Source organism: Mytilus trossulus, chromosome 4, assembly GCF_036588685.1.
Source record: "Mytilus trossulus isolate FHL-02 chromosome 4, PNRI_Mtr1.1.1.hap1, whole genome shotgun sequence".
Classification (NCBI taxonomy): Eukaryota; Metazoa; Mollusca; class Bivalvia; order Mytilida; family Mytilidae; genus Mytilus; species Mytilus trossulus.
Window position 1 is genome coordinate 26,157,177 of NC_086376.1, and position 20,575 is coordinate 26,177,751.

General features: G+C 31.4%; 2 protein-coding genes across 3 annotated transcripts in view; both read right to left on the reverse strand.

The window, feature by feature from the left end:
• Window positions 1-1,817: 1,817 nt before the first annotated feature.
• On the reverse strand, window positions 1,818-3,671 carry LOC134716530 (tripartite motif-containing protein 2-like). The gene has a single exon (XM_063579539.1). The coding sequence runs from the start codon at window positions 3,669-3,671 to the stop codon at window positions 1,818-1,820; it is 1,854 nt and encodes a 617-aa protein (XP_063435609.1).
• A 4,094-nt stretch (window positions 3,672-7,765) lies between these two features.
• The window catches only part of LOC134714965 (sorting nexin-27-like), a 40,242-nt gene continuing 27,432 nt past the window's right edge, over window positions 7,766-20,575 (reverse strand). For both annotated transcript variants that reach the window (XM_063576713.1, XM_063576711.1), the window contains 6 exons: window positions 19,879-19,968; window positions 19,026-19,175; window positions 18,338-18,466; window positions 14,696-14,765; window positions 12,797-13,816; window positions 7,766-11,793 (listed from right to left, as the gene is read on the reverse strand). In XM_063576713.1, coding sequence (XP_063432783.1) covers window positions 14,706-14,765; window positions 18,338-18,466; window positions 19,026-19,175; window positions 19,879-19,968 — 429 coding nt within the window. In that variant the 3' untranslated portion in view covers window positions 7,766-11,793; window positions 12,797-13,816; window positions 14,696-14,705. The remainder of the gene's footprint in view (window positions 11,794-12,796; window positions 13,817-14,695; window positions 14,766-18,337; window positions 18,467-19,025; window positions 19,176-19,878; window positions 19,969-20,575) is intronic.

Sequence of the window (20,575 nt, forward strand, 5' to 3'; positions counted from 1 at the left end):
TGACCGGTCCCTTACTTTTAATCGTACCTATTTTTAATTAGTGATAATTTTATGGTTTTTTTTTATTTTATTAAGAAATATGAAAACAAGAAATAGAAAAATGACAGTGGTACGTGAATACTAACTGTTGTTGTATAATCTAGTACAGTCAATGTTTGGTAAATATGTCTTACTGTTTCACTTGAAGATTTTGTATCGATAATGGAAAATATAATCAATTAAATAGTAAAGATGCATATCCTCCGTCGTGTATCGATATGACAAAGGAACCAATCGTATTCATAGTAATTTAGAACATCATCTGAAAGAACCGTCTGGGGCCATTGGAAACACTGTTTTAATTCCACGATTCTGACTAAATATATATTTTCCAGCATGGTAAAAAGTGCAAACAGTTGTTATATCTATATATCCCTTTTAAATGTTCTAAATGTTTGCCGTTATATACTCTGTTCATTGAAACTCCGATGAGCATATAATGTCCAATAAAGCATGTCAGATTTCAGTTATCTAACCACGTCAATTTAAAAATTAATATTTCTAAGAGATTTAGAAATTCACAAAGCAAAATTTATCTAGGAGCACGTAACCTGTTTATTACAGTTACAATTAAAATAATGAGCATAACTGTTGACCGCAATATATAAAGGCAAAAGTAGTACAAGAGTGCACACGCTGAAATGTCTCGCCTTCTTTACTTATCATTGATATTATGTTGATAGTCTAAGTATAAAGCTTTATTACAACTGTCACATAAACTTTAACATTAACCAAGATAACTAAACAAAGCCAATATACCATGAAAATGAGGTCAAGGTCAGATAAACCATGCCAGGCAGACATGTACAGACAGATAACAATGCTTTCATACACCAAATATAGTTGACCTATTACTTACAGTTTAGGAAAGATAGACCAAAACACAAAAACTTAACACTGAGCAATGAACCATGAGAATGAGGTCAAGGTCAAATAAAACCTGTGCGACTTACACATAGATAAGAAAATATTTCCATACACCAAATATAGTTGACCTATGGCATATAGTATTAGATAAAAAGACCAAAACTCAAAAAACTTTACTTTGACCACTGAACCATGAAAATGAGGTCAAGGTCAGATGACATTTGTCCGCTAGACATGTAAACCTTACAATCATTCAATACAACAAATATATTAGCCCTATTGCATAAATTATAAGAAAAACAGACAAAAACACAAAAACTTTGCTATAACCACTGAACCATGAAAATGAGGTCAAGGTCTGATGACACCTGCCAGTTTGACATGTACACCTTACAGACCTTCCATACACCAAATATCCTAGCCCTATTGCTTATAGTATCTGAGATATGGACTTGACCACCAAAACCTTGTTCACTGATCCATGAAATGAGGTCGAGGTCAAGTGAAAACTGTCTGACAGGCATGAGGACATTGCAAGGTACGCATATACCAAATATAGTTATCCTATTACTTATAATAAGAGAGAATTCAACATGACGAAAAATCTGAACTTTTTTTTCAAGTGGTCACTGAACCATGAAAATGAGGTCAAGGACATTTGACATGTGACTGACGGAAACTTCGTAACATGAGGCATCTATAAACAAAGTATGAAGCATCCAGGTCTTCCACCTTCTAAAATATAAAGCTTTGAAAAAGTAAGCTAACGCCGCCGCCACCGGATCACTATCCTTATGTCGAGCTTTCTGCAACAAAAGTTGAAGGCTCGACAAAATTCAATTGTTTAATTTAAGAGATTGTTTCAATAAGTTTTTTATTTATTGTTTTTATTTCATATGCAAATACCAACATCAATGAATAGCGTAAAACTGAATTATTTTCCTGTCTTGATTTATCAATAGAAGCTCCCTCTTTTCGCGATTATAAGCCATCCCTCTTGGATATTTTATACCGTCCTTCTTCGTTAGAATAATCGATAATAGTGTTCCGTCTCCACTTAGTTGGTGAACATTATTGGAACTTAGTCCTGCTACGTACACGTTTCCGTGTGTATCCACTGCAACTCCTGTTGGGCCAATAAGTTCTGGGTGTTGGTAAGAAAATATGTTTGTACCGTCCAGGTTGATACAGTGAAGGACGTCGTCATCATCAAAAAAGTCTGAGTAGTATATTTTGCCATTAAATACTGCAGAAAGAGACCAAACCAAACCAGGGTGATCTATATGACGGATAAGTTTGCCGTCTATTGTGATTAATTTCAGTTTATCATCAACTGCAACAATAACTTGTTCATTGTCATGAGTGACAGCAGTGCATTTACCTCCAAGGTTTATAACTTTCCCAAGTGGACGTAGTGATACGATGTTTAACGATTGTATTCCATTCATTCCCAGAGCAACTATGAGTCGTGTATTGTCGTAAACCGAAATGTCAAGAGGTTCTTGTGCTAAAGACACCTTTTTCAACTGTCGACCTTTATCGTTACATGACATAACAAATTTACCGGTAGAATCAATTAACACAAGTTTTCCATCTGGTAAGTAACAACATTCTGTAGAAGTTACATTAGAACCTAGTACAGATAGTTGGAGTATGTGAGTAAGGGAAGCTTTTTCTGTTTTTCGTTCTACATTCATCTCACTGATTTTTTTTCTGTCGTTTTGTGATTTCTGGTCCCCTGTTGCCAAAGTTTTTTTCAATTTTTCACTGCTGCCTTTGTTAGTGTTTTTCTTTTCTTTGTCTTCACTGCCATCATATGAAGTCGTTTCACATTTTGTATCACACCCAGCTTTGTCCGTCGATTCAGATTGGAGGCTTTTTCTATCATATTTTATTTCATTTGTCTTTTTGCACGGAATTTGGTTATCAGAAACGTGACATACATCACTTATCTGGGTAATGCATATTTCTCCTAAAGACTTCACATGTGTTTCTAATGCAGACATTACGTCTACTGGTTTAAACAAGAATTGGAAGGCTTGCTTGGTTGAACTCGAAAATTTGTTATTATGGTTTTGTAGTTTCTTTATCATTTCATTTCGAACCTGAAACGAAATTTCACTCGGTATGTCATCAGATAGTCCACCCATAAATTCTTTCATAATTTTTATTTCATTACAACATTCCTCAACACTATAATTTTCTTGGTGAACTAACTTTAAATATGATTCATGCTTAACTATCAAATGTTTCTTCACCTCTTCTTCTAACTTATCAAAATATTTGTCAATTTCTTTTCGTATCTGCTGAACCTTCTGTACAACTTCTTCGCCTTGACTGACAAGACTTTTTCGTATGGTTTCTGTTTTGATTTCCAACAATTGCTCCAATGACTTGAATTTCTCCGTAACATCATCGTTGGTTGTGGTAGTGACGGCCTCAGTTAATGTTATCAATTGTTGGCAGTCCAAATGAGACGTTTCCACACACAACTTACAACAAAGTTCGCGATGTGTTGCACAGAATAACAACAGCGGTTGGTTGTTGTGTATAGGACAACTATTTTTGATATAACTTAGTAGCAAATCAAAATTTGTAATATTGTTTAAAACGACAATTTTGTGTTGTCTCGAAGGTTTTTGTTTTCTATGGTATTTCGCACATTCTGTACAAAGACCTTCCATACAGTCCCAACACCATTCCGATGATAATACGTTCTCCCCATCCTGAAGACAAGATGCGCATATTTTGAAATTGGTTTCCATTTTACCTCAGTGACTTGTGAACTGAAAGCGAAAGTACGATAATTGGTATTTGGATTAGTATGAAACCAATTGGAAAAAACCACTGTCATGTATTAGTAGTGTTTTCTGAAACATTCAATTATAACAATATACCCCTGGATCACTGGTGCATTAACTTGGAACAATATTAATCATAGTTTGCATTAATAAATGGAAATGTTACTAAAGTAACTCATCAACAAAATTATCATCCCCCCAAAAAAAAACCACCATCCCCCAATATTTTAAGACTAGTTGATGGACGAATACCATGAGACCTTGGTGTCGATATGCCATACAGTAGCAACCTTAAAACACAATAAAATCAGAAGTTTTATCTATGGACAAATGCAATTTCGGCGAAGCTAAAACGAACTACATAGTTATGATATACTCACCGGTATAGTTCAATGGATTCCTTTAATTGGAGATATTTAAATTTTAATACTGATAATTACATAACCTTGATCAGCTTAAACAATTATACCTGCACTTTGCACCTATATGATAATATATTATCAAATTGGTGTCTGCGGTGGTAAAGAATAAGAAAGAGATAACCTTGTTTTATTATTGGATTACTATGACACATGTGTTAAAGTTAAAGAATTCTCATGTCCGTCGTCCAACACATTTTACAAACAAACTAGAAAACCATACAATCGAAAAAAATCCATCAATGGAAACCTCTTTCGTTTTAATGGAGATCTGCTATTTAAAACCCTTTCATCTTGGAAAAGTATGAACACATTCCAAACTAAAACAGAAATCGAGTTGATCCTGCTTTGTTTTATTAAAGGGAACGGCCAACATAGACGAGGGATATATCTTATTTTGTTAAAAAAAACACTTATCTAAAAGACTTTATCAAGGAACTTTCATATCTTGATTGATTACACATTTGTTACATTAAGGTGGTACCTAACACTACAGGGAGATAACTCTGTTAAGTCAGCTAAATGTTTTAATTAGTTGTGTTGTCAAAGGAATATTAAGCTTCTCAGTGATCAAAATTGGTGTTTGTCAAACTGCTATGTAACCAGTGTATTTTTTCTGACAAGACTGTTGGTTCAAAATTTTAGAAATTTTTAAGTTTTTGTGAAAGGGTCAAATTAAGTACTTTGACATAATTTTATGAAATTAAACGAGCCAAATTAATTTAAGTGCAAGTGTTGGGTACCACCTTAAGAGGATGTGTTTTTCAATAAATAATAATCATTACCGTTGAAACTTACAGTTCTATTCGTCTTGTCGACCTGTTTCTGTATTCAAAGAAGGCTGACTTCATACAGGAAACTCTTATGAAGAGAGCAAAGAACTTGGCAGTATCTAATAGTTGACTTTCTGCTATATAGATGCAATCTCTGTCAGAATATGTCAAAATTTGGTGATTATAAAAAAGATGTGATAAGATTGCCAAGAAGACAACTCTTTGACAAAAGACCGAATGACACAGAAATTAACAACTATAGGTCACTGTACGGCCTTCAACAACGAGCAAAGCCCATACTTCGTAGTCAGCTTTAAAAGGCAATGAAATGACAAATGTAAATAAAGGCAACAGTAGTAAACTTCTGTTTGAAAGTCATAAAACACTTGAAACGAGAAAACTAAGAGACTAATGTCGAACGCATATATCCCATTTAACTTGAGATAAAGGATACAGATACAGTTCAGTTTGCCTCAAGTATTGAATTACATCTAGAAATTTAAAATGAGGGTCGCTTGAAAACAAAACATTACTATAAAAGAGATGATTTCAGGAAAAAGTAAAATTAAATATTTCATTGTATAAAGCATTGGTTGTAGTTGATTCAATTACTATTCTGGACAAGGAAAATAACTCCAATGTTTAATGAAGAACTCATTGATATTTGTAGTATAGATATTAGATTCCTTCACCTTGCAAAAGTTATGGTTATTTTCTTGACAAGTATACATCATTTTGTTACTTGAATATCTGAGCATAAATTCCATTGATTAACTGGCAATGTTCATGGATAGGATTACAGATTGTTATGATCAATGCACTATATTTTGTGTATCTCATAAGTAGTGATAAACCTTGAAAGATTTAGAAATCAAGTCAGTATTATAGGGATTTGATTGCAATCTTTACCCAAAAACCTATAAAGTACTTAGTAACTAATTTATCAAATTATTTCTTTTTTTGTTATGTACTTTTTCTATAGTGTCTAAATGCCTTATATTTCCTTTTATGAAATAGTTATGTTTTTACAGTGATTAAGATGATAGCATGATTTTGACTGCTGTACCCCAATTTTAAACATTTTACCAATTACTCTGTTTGTTTTGCTCACAGATTGTTGTCAATATAATGGAATGACATATGACTGTCATATAAGCGAGAGGTAGCTAGATTGCATGACATTGAATGAAGACTGAAAAGATATTTTATCTTAGATGTTACAAGTAGGGAGGAAAAAATTAACACCAGAAATAAGTTTAATATTACTGTTTAATTATTTTATTTACAATTAATGATAACAATACTATAACATAACATCTTTATAAGGAAATGTAGTAGGAGGAGGTAACTCTGTCATGAATCACAGACATTCTAAAACACATATCACATTTACAACAAATAATTCCATTCATACATGTGTATCTTGTTAGGTAAACAGAACTGTAAGGGAAGTTATTGTAGCACATGAATGATGTGACAAGTAAACAGTTACTCTTTTGAATGAGCCTCTCTCGATATCTGTATGTTACAATGTTAACAATATTTGCTTTTATAAGAGTTCACAAAATAATTTCATTGGGAAATAAAAGACATTCAAAAGCTTGAATGAACCAGTTTTATCAACAACACTATTCATATAATTTGACTAAGACATCATTGTGTACCAATATCATTTAATATATAATTTTTTAAATTCAGTTTCAAAATTAAACCAATATAGTAAATGAAATTGATTTCTGTTAAAAAAAATAATCAATTATCTCATATAGTATCTTGCACAGATTACTGTAAATTCAGTTATTATATTGTTGACAATATTAAAAACCTCACAATAATTTCTGAATTTACAGTATATCTTTCAAAGCAATCAATAAAGTGAGAAGTCTTAGTTATACCTTTTTGTCACATTCTTAAACATATTTACCTAAAGATTGTTCCTATCACATTTCCAAGTACCTAGTACTTAAAAAATATTTTTTTGTTATCATATTGTGTCTAGATCATCTAATATCTTATTTTGAATTTGCATCATATTGTCTAATACTACATATCAAATGTCTGTAGTTTGTAAATGTATAGTGAACATCAACCTATTACATGTACCATACAAAATTTCTCCCTATTGCTGATTCAAGAAATCCCACATATGATGTTGAATACTAGGGTGGATCCAGCCATTTTTAAAAGGGGGAGGGGTCCCAACCCAGAAGAAAAGGCGGTTCCAACTATATGTCCACATTCAAATGCACTGATCGTCCAAAAGATAGGGGAGTTCTAACCCACAGAACCCTGCCACCTAGATCTGCCACTGGGACAAATTTTATCCAAGGTTTGATTTACAACATACTAACTTGCTAACAGTATCAATGAAGAACAGTTGTGTTTGGAAATAAACTTTAAAAACTTTATATTGTCATTACCTCTTAAAGTTGTCAATACTTATCACTTAATAATATAGTGGATATGATCAATACTCTGTAGTGATAAGAAGTATGCAAATAAAAAGAATAATGGTTGAAATCGTATGTGTATATGCTATGGTGATATATGACATTTAACTAAACATTAAAATGAAGGTACCATTTTGTGCCAAATAAGCTCTAAATCTAATGAATTCCAAACTGAATCTGATTTGAATAAAGAATGTTGAATAATATATATGTACCTTCCTAAGACATTGCAGTTGGATTTTAACATATATCTATCTAATGAGTAAAGACATTCACATATTGATAGTCTTAAATAACTAAATCTCATAAAGTCTTGACTAGCACATACTTAGGAAATAATTTAGAATTAAAATCATTGTGTAAAAAAAGATATTCACAAATAAATGGAATTTAATTTGATCCATTTACTGAGATACTCAACATAAAAATACAAATATATGAATACTAATATTTAAATGAATCTGACCTTAATTTGATATCATGTTTATGTGTGGAAATGTGCTAAAAGTTCAAAGTTACAATATATATATATGTTAATATAAAGAGCACCAGTGCTTGTGATTATTGTTCTAGAATACATGTATTTAATCATACTAGTGATATTTCTTTAAAAACAGTTACAAATAGTGTTTTTTTAAGTTGTGAAGTGATTCTTCTTTTGCCAACTTTTTAAAAATCTCCCATAAAATGTCCATGGGAGATTTTAAGAACAAGAGGACCCAATGCTCCTCCTCTTTACTTATATGGCCATGAGTAAGTTTAATCTACTACTTGATTGTTTGAATCAGTATATATATGCTTAAATTCCCTTTAAACTCAATTAAATGCCTGTTTTGATGTTTTCAATTCATATAATAAAGAATTTCAAAATTTAGGTGAGCACATCTCATTTAGGAGTTCTACTATAAATCGGAATACAACTGGTTGTTTTTCCAAAAAAATTGTAATAAAGTTTGATCTTTTCAGCTATAAAAAAACTCTCTGACAATTTAACTTCATTTTATGATGGATTATGGAAAAGGATTATGATTATATGAAATATAAAACCTTAATGCAATCAGTAGGGCCAGAAATACTTTTTATTTTAGTTTTCTTAATTAAATTTTAAGCCTTAATGGCTTTTTTAATTAAGATATTTTGTTTAAATTACGACAAAACTTCACTTACATGAACTAATTACTATAAAATATAGAAAGTAAAACAAGACATTTTGTTGAAATTTAAATTCATCTACTTAAGGATATTAAAAATCTCTGAGTCTTTGCCAATGGATTCAATTAAACAATTGATAAACAAAACGACGTCAGCCAATCGAAAGACGTGTTACATCCAAAATTAAATTATTTCAAGAGAAATAAATAATGAATATATAGAATATCATTCTGGCCAAATGTTCTTGTTATCTCTAAAGCAGTAAGCTTCCTAAATTTAAGCCACGTTAAGATGAAAAACGTTTTAATTTAAGAACTGAATGCTTCTTTTTGCTAATTTATTTGACCGAAGTACATTTTCTATGAAGCATGGCAAAAATGTGTGCACATACAAAACTTTACAACCCTATAAAATTACTGAAAGAATCTAAGCATTCAATACTTAAAATTACATTCAATTTTGCTAGGACCATGAAAACACTGACACAAGATTGTTTTTAGCCAGTCAAAATAAAGTTTTATAACGAAACATACATTTAATGTAATTATTGATATGTATTTGAACGTTTTGAGGGTCTGATACCATTGGTCCTCCCAGAGACTCATGTATAAACTATAACTGATACATGTTTTTTTAGTAGCCTGACATTATCCAAATATGTATAATGAAAATCATTCTAAAGTATTTGGCATTCATTTACCAAATTAAGCTGAGGACTTGTAGACTAATATAAATGTAAAATTCTGAAGAAAAAAAAGATAGTTTGAGCAAATTCTGAACTTAATTGGAATTCAGATTAATGCCTTAACATTCCTAATACTTTAAAGATTCATCTTGATTAAGTACAGTTACATCAAAAGAATACAAAAATACACAAAAATACATAGAAGCTAAATGAAGAAACGTTATTTTTTACAAATTAATATGGCATGCCAAACTTATTGCACTTTTAGTGTACAACATATGGTACATCTACTACATACAAACAAACAAAGAAGAAATTCATAGCACTTTATTTTCTGTGTAATTATTATTAATCATGGTGTACACACCGGTGTGCACTCCAAATTAACTTATTTATCATACTGCAGCAATTTTAACTATTCAACAATCATAACAAATTACAAAACAATTTAATTTACTCTTTATCCATCTTATTAAGTAATATCAATAATATATATTGCTCATTTGGCTTGTGTTCAATTGCACATCATTTCTATAAGATAAACATCTGTTTATATGAGCTTGGAAAAACCTTATAATTTAAAAAAATTATTGGAACAGTTTTTCAATTAAATATAAATCCTCAGTTCTCAACATAGGACCTTTAAATTATCACTTAAACTGACTATAATATGGAAAGATAAATGTTATTTTTAATTATCAAATCAACAAGATTCTACTAATTATAAAATATTTTATTTTAATATCAGTCATGTTATCCAATTTTATCAGTTCATTTCATCTTAAACTTTTATTGCTCTGAACAAACGCCCATTTTTTTTGGCATACCATTATCATATACAATGGATGTAAACAAAATTACATTTCAGTCTTAAAATATTGAAACACTTATATTATAAATTATACAAAACTAATTGTATTTCACATTCTGCAAAAAAATATTTACATGAAGCTTAATGAACAAAGTTTACTTTAATATAATTTCTGAAGCAAAAAACAAAACTCATAAAATTAATTTTAAAAGAAACAATAAATAAATCATGGATTCAACTAGAAAAGATATGGCATAACATATGTTTTCCTCTGTTTAATGAAAATACATATTTGCATGAAAAAGGATGTACAAAATGGCAGTATATATCAAAACCTTCTCCCAAACTTCAATAAAATTTAGCAAGTGCAAATTAAGGAGATATGGGACTTACACCTACAAGTTAACAACTCCACACAAAAATTGACATTGAGAGATCAACATATGAGCCGCGTCAGATAGAAATCACCCTTATGCAAATTTACACAATAGATGGTTAACCTATTTGGTTTTGAAAAGAAGTTCAACAGAAAGTCTTGGGCTTTGTGTTATAGTTGAATTATTATTCGAATGCTAAAAAAACTTCATTATTTTTTTTATTGTATTTCGAATATGAATGTTTCAAAATCAATCAGTCTTATGCATTTACATATCTACGTATACTTGCATAAGGTCGATTTCTATCTGACGCAGATCATATGTTAAACAAAGACAAGTATTCATACAATTTGTCAAGCTCTAAAATGTCCTGTGTTGAGGATACATTTAAGTGTTTTTCAAATAAGAAACAAGATTCTTACCCCCTTTTGTAAATAAAAATTAATTCAGTGGAACCTCAAAATCATTTGGATCAATAAATAAAATAAGAATTTATAGTTTCAAGGAAATTAAAATTTTTGGAAAGTTAAAAAAAAAAAGCTGTATAATGGAAAGGTGGAAAGTAATGAATGAACAAAAGGATAGACATAAGGATGGACACAGTTTATACATTGTATTATACAAGATAAGATAAAGAAAAAATATACAAATCTGCTTCAGTAAATGGAGATATCATAATACATGTTGCTCATAAAATCCCACATTCAGAAAAATCTCAAAAGTTATGTAATAAACAATAGATGAAGGGAAACAATAATATTTTTCAATTGATATATGCATGGAAAAAATGTTGTAATGAAATTGGTTGAGTACTAAATTGGAATGGATTGCAGTTTGCAGTAGCATCATTTTTTTCCTTCAGATATGAGTATTTTTCACCTTTTCCAACCTTAACCTGATCTCTAATAAAAAGTATTCAATTTTGTAACAATTCATTATTGCAAGAAGGAATAGCGGTACTGTCCAAATATCTGTGCTAAATTTGAGTCCTTATTTAAAATCTTTTGAGTAGATTATACAATCTTATAAGCCATATTTCACTCTACAAGCAGTCATCAATAAATAAATAATTTACAATAATAATAAATCCTTTGAACCTGACTTGTTTCTATGCATAAATAACAAATCACATATAAGGAAACTTAACAAAACAACACAACAATCACTACATTCCTCAATTTACATTTCAACTTTTATAATCCTTAATTACAATTGGTCTTTGCAGAATCTAAAGGACTATGGGCAATCTCATTGTACGTACACTAAAATGAAAAATTGTCCAGCGTTAGTTGAATTTCAATTGTTGACCCCAATTTTAACCAATAACAATGATTTGGTGTACACTTTTGAAAATGTTACCCAGAATGCATTAGATTATGAAATGGCAAAAATTTGTTATAAAAAATACTTGCTTTATACCTAAGGCCAGGATTTTTTAATTTGTTGGTTTACGGATCCGCCAACCCCGATTTTGCCGATTTCCAAAATAAAAATAAAATCGAATTTTCAGGGTTTTTTTTATTCTCGCCGACTCTAACAAATGCATTATCCCTGAAAAATAATTAAAATATCCTTTTTTATGAAATGAAATGCATTAATCACTAACAGAAGTGATGACACTTTCTGTTGTGAAAAATGAAACTTTCAGTCTACGTTTCTAAAAATAGACAAATCAATTATTAATGACCTTGAAATGTCGTTTGCGCAAATAATTTTGCGGAACGAAACCTGTGTTTAAAACCAATCACACAATAAGTTCGTTTCCCTTATTTGTCGTCAGTCCGTAAGATGCATGTTCTCATATAAATAGACTTGTCCAAATGTGGACAGGTGGAAGTTCAAGACATCAAGTTAAAATACTGAATTTTAACAAATCATTTGATATTTTCTTGTTTTATAGATAATACAAAAATATCGTCCATTTGGATAAAAAACGGGAATGCATGACAACAGATATTTAACCTGATATTCTCGTTTTTCCAGTGGACGAGTCTATTACGTTTTTGACACGTGTGTTGAAACTTATTTTCGTACGACGTTTTTACTTTTTTTTTCTTTATCAGTTTTCGTGCTTATTATTTTTCACCAAGTTTTGATTAAAAGCTAAGTCAAATAACTGACGTGAATCTGTTTGTGAAATGACGATTTAATTTTGTCTTTGTCAATGTACCCCCCCTTTTTTTATGGGAAATTATTAGACAATGTCATGCGATGTTTACAGCTGAGCAATAATATTTCATCAAACTAAAATTTAAGAACGATGAAAAAATAGTATGTCGACAAACATATTATTAGAAAGGTGAAATATATTTTTAATTTGCATATCAGTTTTCTGTCTTGAAAGATCTTTTTTTTTTCCGACCGACCGACCCGACTTTTTCATGGAGAAAATCTGTAAACCAACAAATTAAAAAACCGTGACCTAATATGTTCCTTAGTCCCCCCTCACCATTTACATACAATAAATGAGTTGTTGTTGGACTTAATCATGAAGATAGTTAAAATTAAATGAAAACAACGCCTTATAGATTTCATGTGATTGCAGTACTTTTCTGGTTAACTTGGTTCATTAGGAATGCTCAAACCCCTAAACATGTAGTTACATACGTGATCACAAGACCATGCCTTGTTTCCTCTTTATAATTAAAATCTCAACATTTAAGCGTAGATGTGTTTTTATAAAAAATAAGCAATACCAAAGAAGTAAATAATATTGTAATCAGAATGAATAAAAAGGTTAACAGTACTTCAAATATTCGGAAAATGGAGACAGAAACAAACAAACACGTGTCAGACCAAAAAGACACTATGGTCCTTTTTATATGATTTGAATATATTTGTAGATGATGTCATTCCTTTTTAAGCAGGGATAGATTTTTGAACATATGTCATATACTACAACAACTGAAATCTATGAATACTACGACACATGTGAATAATTTATTGTTTATCTTGTCCCCTGTTTGACCTGTGTTTAGATAGCCTGGTTAGTTTTTGTAACCAAGACTTACTTTTATTAATGAGATGTACTTCACTAATTAAGACTTGATTAAGGTTGAAAGTATATAGCAGATTTTTTTTACAGTAAAGTTGACCAAAACAAGCATACATAATGGAACATTTGTTTGGTTGTATATATATAAAGGTGACTCCAAAATGAACAAATTTCTCTCCTATCATCTAACACTATGCCAAGTTTGGTTTTCATGGTAGCTTGATATATCTCTGGAAGAACCTTGATGTCTTATGAGATGACTATTTTGTTACCAATGAAAAGACAGATGACATCTTAGTCTAGTTTTCTATCCAATGAGACATCAGATGACTTGTTAAGCTGCTAGATATTGGTCCTTCACATGTAATAGCTGTGTGCCCTTGACTGAATGTGCCATAACCATGATAACACATTAACTAGATATACACTGATGAAACATTTACTCATCTACAAAAATTGATAAAATGACAAATTTATCAGTCATAAACTGTTTTTTAGAGTTAATCATATATTTGGCTTTCATTTTTCACAAATCTTTTAAAGCTTAATTTGGGATTTTTTGGTTGAATTTAAGTGCTGTTTTTCTTTCCTACAAAGGTAAATTTAAAGTAAGCCTGTTCCTAATCAGAAGCCTGTGTTTGTGTGTTTCATATTTGTTTTTGTTCATTTTTTGTACATAAATTGTTAGTTTTCTCGTTTGAATTGTTTTACATTGTCATTTTTGGGGCTTTCATAGCTGACTATGCAGTATGGGCTTTGCTCATTGTTGAAGGCCGTACGTTGAGCTATAGCTGTTAATTTCTGTGTCATTTAAATCTCTTGTGGAGATTTGTTCATTGGCAATCATACCACATCTTCTTTTTTATATAAGCTATACAAACCCAAACATATCTGTACAAGGGTTTTTAACTATGCAAATATCAATATATCAGCTGATTGATGATTGTTGGTTTCTTAATGTCCAGTAACAAATAGTTCGTGCATGTTCTTGAAGAAAACAAGTTAACAATAAGAACAATAGATAGGGCATGTAAGAGAGGCTTTCCAGATGAAGGTAAGAAAAATTTAAACTGCTACTAGAAAATGAGGGTATATTTGATAGGGATGCAAATGCCTTGCAAAAAGCCACCTACAGATCCCCAAAAGAGTTGTTACAAGGGTTCTTTACCCAAGACATCAGATTTAACTGAATCAGGTTTCCATTTTCAAACTTTTATCAACTGCATTGCAAAACATTAAAATTTTTCAACTTCATTTTCATTACAGATCACTTAAGAAGCTTTCACTACCATGTAGCTGTATGCAAAAGATCAAATATTTTATTACCTGGTAATTATCATTCTTCCATTTCTTTTTCTTCATGTATGCGATCAAAACAATCTTTCATGTATATATACTGCAAAAAACAAATAAAATACTGTCAATGAAGTGCAATAGAAATGCTGTAACAAGAGTGCACACACTGAAATGTCTCGCCTTCTTTACGAATCATTGATATTATGTTGATAGTCCTAGGTATAAAGCTTTATTACAACTGTCACATAAATTAAACAAACCAAGAAAACTAAACATTGACCTTTGAACCATGAAAATGAGGTCAAGGTCAGATAAACCATGCAAGGAAGACATGTACAGCTAAAAATTCTTCCATACAACAAATATAGTTGACCTATTGCTTATAGTTAAAGAAAAAACAGACTAAAACACAACCAGATGCTCCGCAGGGCGTAGCTTTATACGACCGCAGAGGTTGAACCCTGAACGGTTGGGGCAAGTATGGACACAACATTCAAGCTGGATTCAGCTCTAAATTTGGATTGTGATTAAATAGTTGACACAGCATAGGTTTCTGACACAGAATGAATGTGTTCTAATGAACTTAAATTTTTTTCTCTTAGAGCAATTCACTATGCTGTTGAATATTAATCCTCTCAAAAAAATGTTTGAAGAAATTTTCTTTTTATTTATTAAATTTCAAATGAGAAAATTGAACCCAATTTTTTTAATCACATCCCCCTTTCCCTTATTCCAAAACTAATCTCAATTAAAATTTCTAATGGAGTTTGCAACAATAACTACTCATTTAAGTACATCATAAAATATTAAGATGTAAAAAAACTGCTTGTTATCACTGAATGGTAAAGATTATTTTAATTTATCAGTTGGTAGTAAAAAGTGAATATACATTGTATATTGTATATATAACAAAGATTTAAGTTGATTCTGAACAAAGAAAGATAACTCCAAATAAAAAAAATTCTTACAATTAGATATTTCTTGCTTACTATTCTGGACAAAGAAAGATAACTCGAATTAAAAACAAAATTGCTGTTTCACAATATTTTGCAATAAGATATTTCTTGCCATTGCGCAATACTGTGCAATTGAAAAGACTTGCTATTGCACAAAACTTAATATAATAATTTTAGATCCTGATTTGGACCAACTTGAAAACTGGGCCCATAATCAAATATCTAAGTACATGTTTGGATTCAGCATATCAAAGAACCCCAAGATTTCAATTTTTGTTAAAATCAAACTAAGTTTAATTTTGGACCCTTTGGACTTTAATGTAGACCAATTTGAAAACAAGACCAAAAATGAGGAATCTACATACACAGTTAGATTTGGCATATCAAAGAACCCCATTTATTCAATTTTTGATGAAATCAAACAAAGTTTAATTTTGGACCCCAATTTGGACCAACTTGAAAACTGGTCCGATAATCAAGAATCTAAGTACATTTTTAGATTCAGCATATCAAAGAACCCAAACGATTAATTTTTTGTCAAAATCAAACGAAGTTTAATTTTGGACCCTTTGGACCTTAATGTAGACCAATTTGAAAAAAGGGACAAAAGTTAAAAATCTACATACACAGTTAGATTCGGCATATCAAAGAACCCCAATTATTCAATTTTGATGAAATCAAACAAAGTTTAATTTTGGACCCTTTGGGCCCCTTATTCCTAAACTGTTGGGACCAAAACTCCCAAAATCATTACCAACCTTCCTTTTATGGTCATAAACCTTGTGTTTAAATTTCATAGATTTCTATTTACTTATACTAAAGTTATGGTGCGAAAACCAAGAAAAATGCTTATTTGGGTCCCTTTTTGGCCCCTAATTCCTAAACTGTTGTGACCTTAACTCCCAAAAATCAATACCAACCTTCCTTTTGTGGTCATAAACATTGTGTTTAAATTTCATTATTTTCTATTTACTTAAACTAAAGTTATTGTGCGAAAACCAAGAATAATGCTTATTTGGGCCCTTTTGTGGCCCCTAATTCCTACACTGTTGAAACCAAAACTCCCAAAATCATTCCCAACCTTTCTTTTGTGGTCATAAACCTTGTGTCAAAATTTCATAGATTTCTATTAACTTAAACTTAAGTTATAGTGCGAAAACCAAGAAAATGCTTATTTGGGCCCTTTTTGGCCCCTAATTCCTAAAATGTTGGGACCAAAACTTCCAAAATCAATCCCAACCTTCCTTTTGTGGTCATAAACCTTGTGATAAAATTTTATAGATCTATATTCACTTTTACTAAAGTTAGAGTGCGAAAACTAAAAGTATTCGGACGACGACGACGACGACGACGCAGCCAACGTGATAGCAATATACGACGAAAAATTTTTCAAAATTTGCGGTCGTATAAAAACTAAACACAGAGCAATGAACCGGGAAAATGAGGTCAAGGTCAAATAAAACCTGCGCGACTGACATATAGATCATAAAATATTTCCATACACCAAATAAAATTGACATATTGCATATAGTATTAGAAAAAAAGACCAAAACTCAAAAACTTAACTTTGACCACTGAACCATGAATATGAGGTCAAGGTCATATGACACCTGTCAGCTAGATATGAACACCTTACAATCATTCCATACACCAAATATAGTAGACCTATTGCATACAGTAAAGGAAAAACAGACCAAAACACAAAAACTTAACTATAACCACTGAACCACGAAAATGAGGTCAACGTCAGATGACACCTGCCAGTTGTACATGTACACCTTACAGTCCTTCCATACACCCAATATACTACACCTATTGCTTATAGTATCTGAGATATGGACTTGACCACCAAAACTTAACCTTGTTCACTGATCCATGAAATGAGGTCGAGGTCAAGTGAAAACTGTCTGACGGGCATGAGGACCTTGCAAGGTAAGCACATACCAAATATTGTTATCCTTTTACTTATAATAAGAGAGAATTTAACATTACAAAAAAATCTTAACTTTTTTTTCAAGTAGTCACTGAACCATGAAAATGAGGTCAAGGACATTGGACATGTGACTGACAGAAACTTCGTAACATGAGGCATCCACATACAAAGTATGAGGCATCCACATACAAAGTATGAAGCATCCACATACAAAGTATGAAGCATCCAGGTCTTCCACCTTCTAAAATATAAAGCTTTTAAGAAGTGAGCTAATACCGCCGCCGCCACCGCTGCTGCCGCCACCGCCGCCGCTGCCGGATCACTATCCCTATGTCGAGCTTTATGCGACAAAAGTCGCAGGCTCGACAAAAATTAGTACCAAAAAACAAGAGTTTTTAAAAATCAATAGTGAATGTTGATTGTGATAAATTTTCAACTAATTGGTTGTAATTGATACAACTTGTAAATATTTTGTATTTTACGTTTCAAAGGTTATAACATAAACCTTTTTAAATTATTCTATCTTTTTACATCAGTTTGGAATAGGGCTCTTCACGGTTAGTTCGGCCATATTGGATAGCAAAAATACGGGAAAACATCATAGAAACAGAGCAGTTGCTTGGAAACACACATAGGATTTCCCATACTTTCATACTATTTCCACCTTTTTCTAAAAAATCTGCCCCCTATCCAACATGGCCGAACTAACTGTGAAGAGCCCTATAAAAGTTAATTGTTTTATTAGTTGAATTCAAGATTTAAATTAAATGACTATTATCTTACATAAGGAGTTAATATCTGAACAACTCGTGATTTCTTCCCTGGTCTTTCATACTCAAAACTAAATGTCATTCCCTCTTCTTCAACATCATAACCTTTTATATCATTCCACTGAAACTCAATACATTGTGACTGAAATATAAATATCATATAACTCAATGTGACTGAAATATAAATATCATATAACTCAATGTAACTGAAATATAAATATCATATTATCTATTTACCATCTAAATATAGATATAATCCTGTTTGAAAACCTTTAAAGTGATTATAACACATTTTTTTTTAAATTGATGAGTGTTATGCATATCAAACTTATTGCAGGGTGTTTGATTCTTCTTCCTTGGATATAGGGTGTGTCGGTGTGGGCTGTCAAGATCTCTAAAAACATGTTTTATCACGCATCATTTTTTTACACCTGTCCCAAGTCAGGAGCTCCTGGCCTTTGTTACTCTTGATTTTTAATTTTAGTTTCTTTAATTTATTTTGGAGGTTAGCATGAAGTCCATTATCACTGAACTAGTACACATTTTTGTTTAGGGGACAGCTAACGCACAACTCAGGGTGCAGGATTTTCTCCTTGTATTTAAGATCCATTGTTGGCCTAGGGCCGTTTTCTGCTTTGGTTAGGTTGTTGTCTCTTTGACAAATTCACCATTTCAATTCTCAATTATATACTATTCCTCACCTCTAATGTACCATCAGCTTTACAGGCTTGTAATTTAAAACAACTAGTTCCTACTATAGCAATCACATGACCATCCTTCCTGGAGTCACATGCACAGTGAGGAAACATCACTTCACCATAACCTTCTAAATGGCGTGCAATTTTTAAATACTGAAAGATAAGATAGAAAAAACTGAACAATATTTTACTATTTTGTTGTTAACCATATTTTAAAGTATTTTTTTCTCTTTCAAACAAAGGATTGTGTGCGACTTGCATACAAATGAAGTTAATTTCAACTCTAAATGGTATACCATACCATAAAATGTATGATCACAAAACATCAGTTTAACAATTCACTTCCAAAATAAGCAGGACTGAAAGAGCAAATACTCATATTCTGAATGAGAATGAAGTACCTACATGGATTCTTTTGTAAGCCCAAATAATCTTTCAATGGCCTTGGTATTGTAAACACTTTCAGTGAACATTAAAAGTATTTGTATATACATCATTGAACTGTTAAACTGAAGAACATGGATGTAACATTAACTATAGATCAAATATCAATTATTTCATATATACTTATATATTTTTTTCTAACTTCTTTGTTCAGTTTTATTGGTTCCTAAAAACTGCCTATTCAGCATATTTTTATCACATTAATAACAATACTGGTATTTACATGTAGCTAATATACTTTCATTATCACTCAAATTGAAACCCTCATTCATACTATTAAAGATAATAAATATCAACTTTTAATTTTTGTTTGTTAAATGACTTATAAAGGCACTTTTGCTTAGAATATTAGCATAACATCAGTTATGTATTCTGATTAGTTATTCATTCAAGATCAATTATAATAACATACCTCTACTTTTTTATTAGATTCTTGTAATGATTTGAGCTCATATAATTTATCATCTGCTTTGATCTGACCAGTATTTACTTTGTCCAGTGCCTATAAAAAAACCACTTTAATAATCACTTTAAAATCAGGAGATGTTATCATCAAAATTACAGGCCAAACAAGGTTAACAAGTAGAAAGTTGGTATAGAGACCTAATATCCCCAAATTGCACATGAATTTAAGTTCCATTAGATACCAAATGACATTGAAGCACAATAAAATAAATAAGGAATGTGTCCCATAGACACAGAAGATGCGTTAAACTACAGTTGGGGAATGGAAAAAAAAATTCAGCTCTCTACCCATTTGTAAAGGGGCACTACTCTAGATGCTTGCTGCTGGGCAATCATACTAAGTATGAGAAAAGAAATAAATTGTTCTTGATCTGAGTTTTGAGGTAATAAACATTGTGTATAAGTTTCATAACATTCTGAATGAGGCAAACTAAAGTTCCTCATCATTTGGTTGAGGCATGTAAGGACAGAGCAGGCCCGTAGCCAGGAATTTCCAAGGGGGGGGGAGTTCGTTGGACTCACAAACTCGACTTTAACAGTCACAATTCGAACAGAACATTGACTTTAACAGTGCTTGTTTGTTTTCAAGGAGAGGGGGGGTTGTCCGAAACCCCTGAGGCTACGGTTATGCAGAGGTACGGATA

Excerpts from the sequence above, each read along its gene's own strand:
- LOC134716530 (XM_063579539.1), bottom strand. The coding sequence starts at position 3,671 with ATGGAAACCAATTTCAAAATATGCGCATCTTGTCTTCAGGATGGGGAG.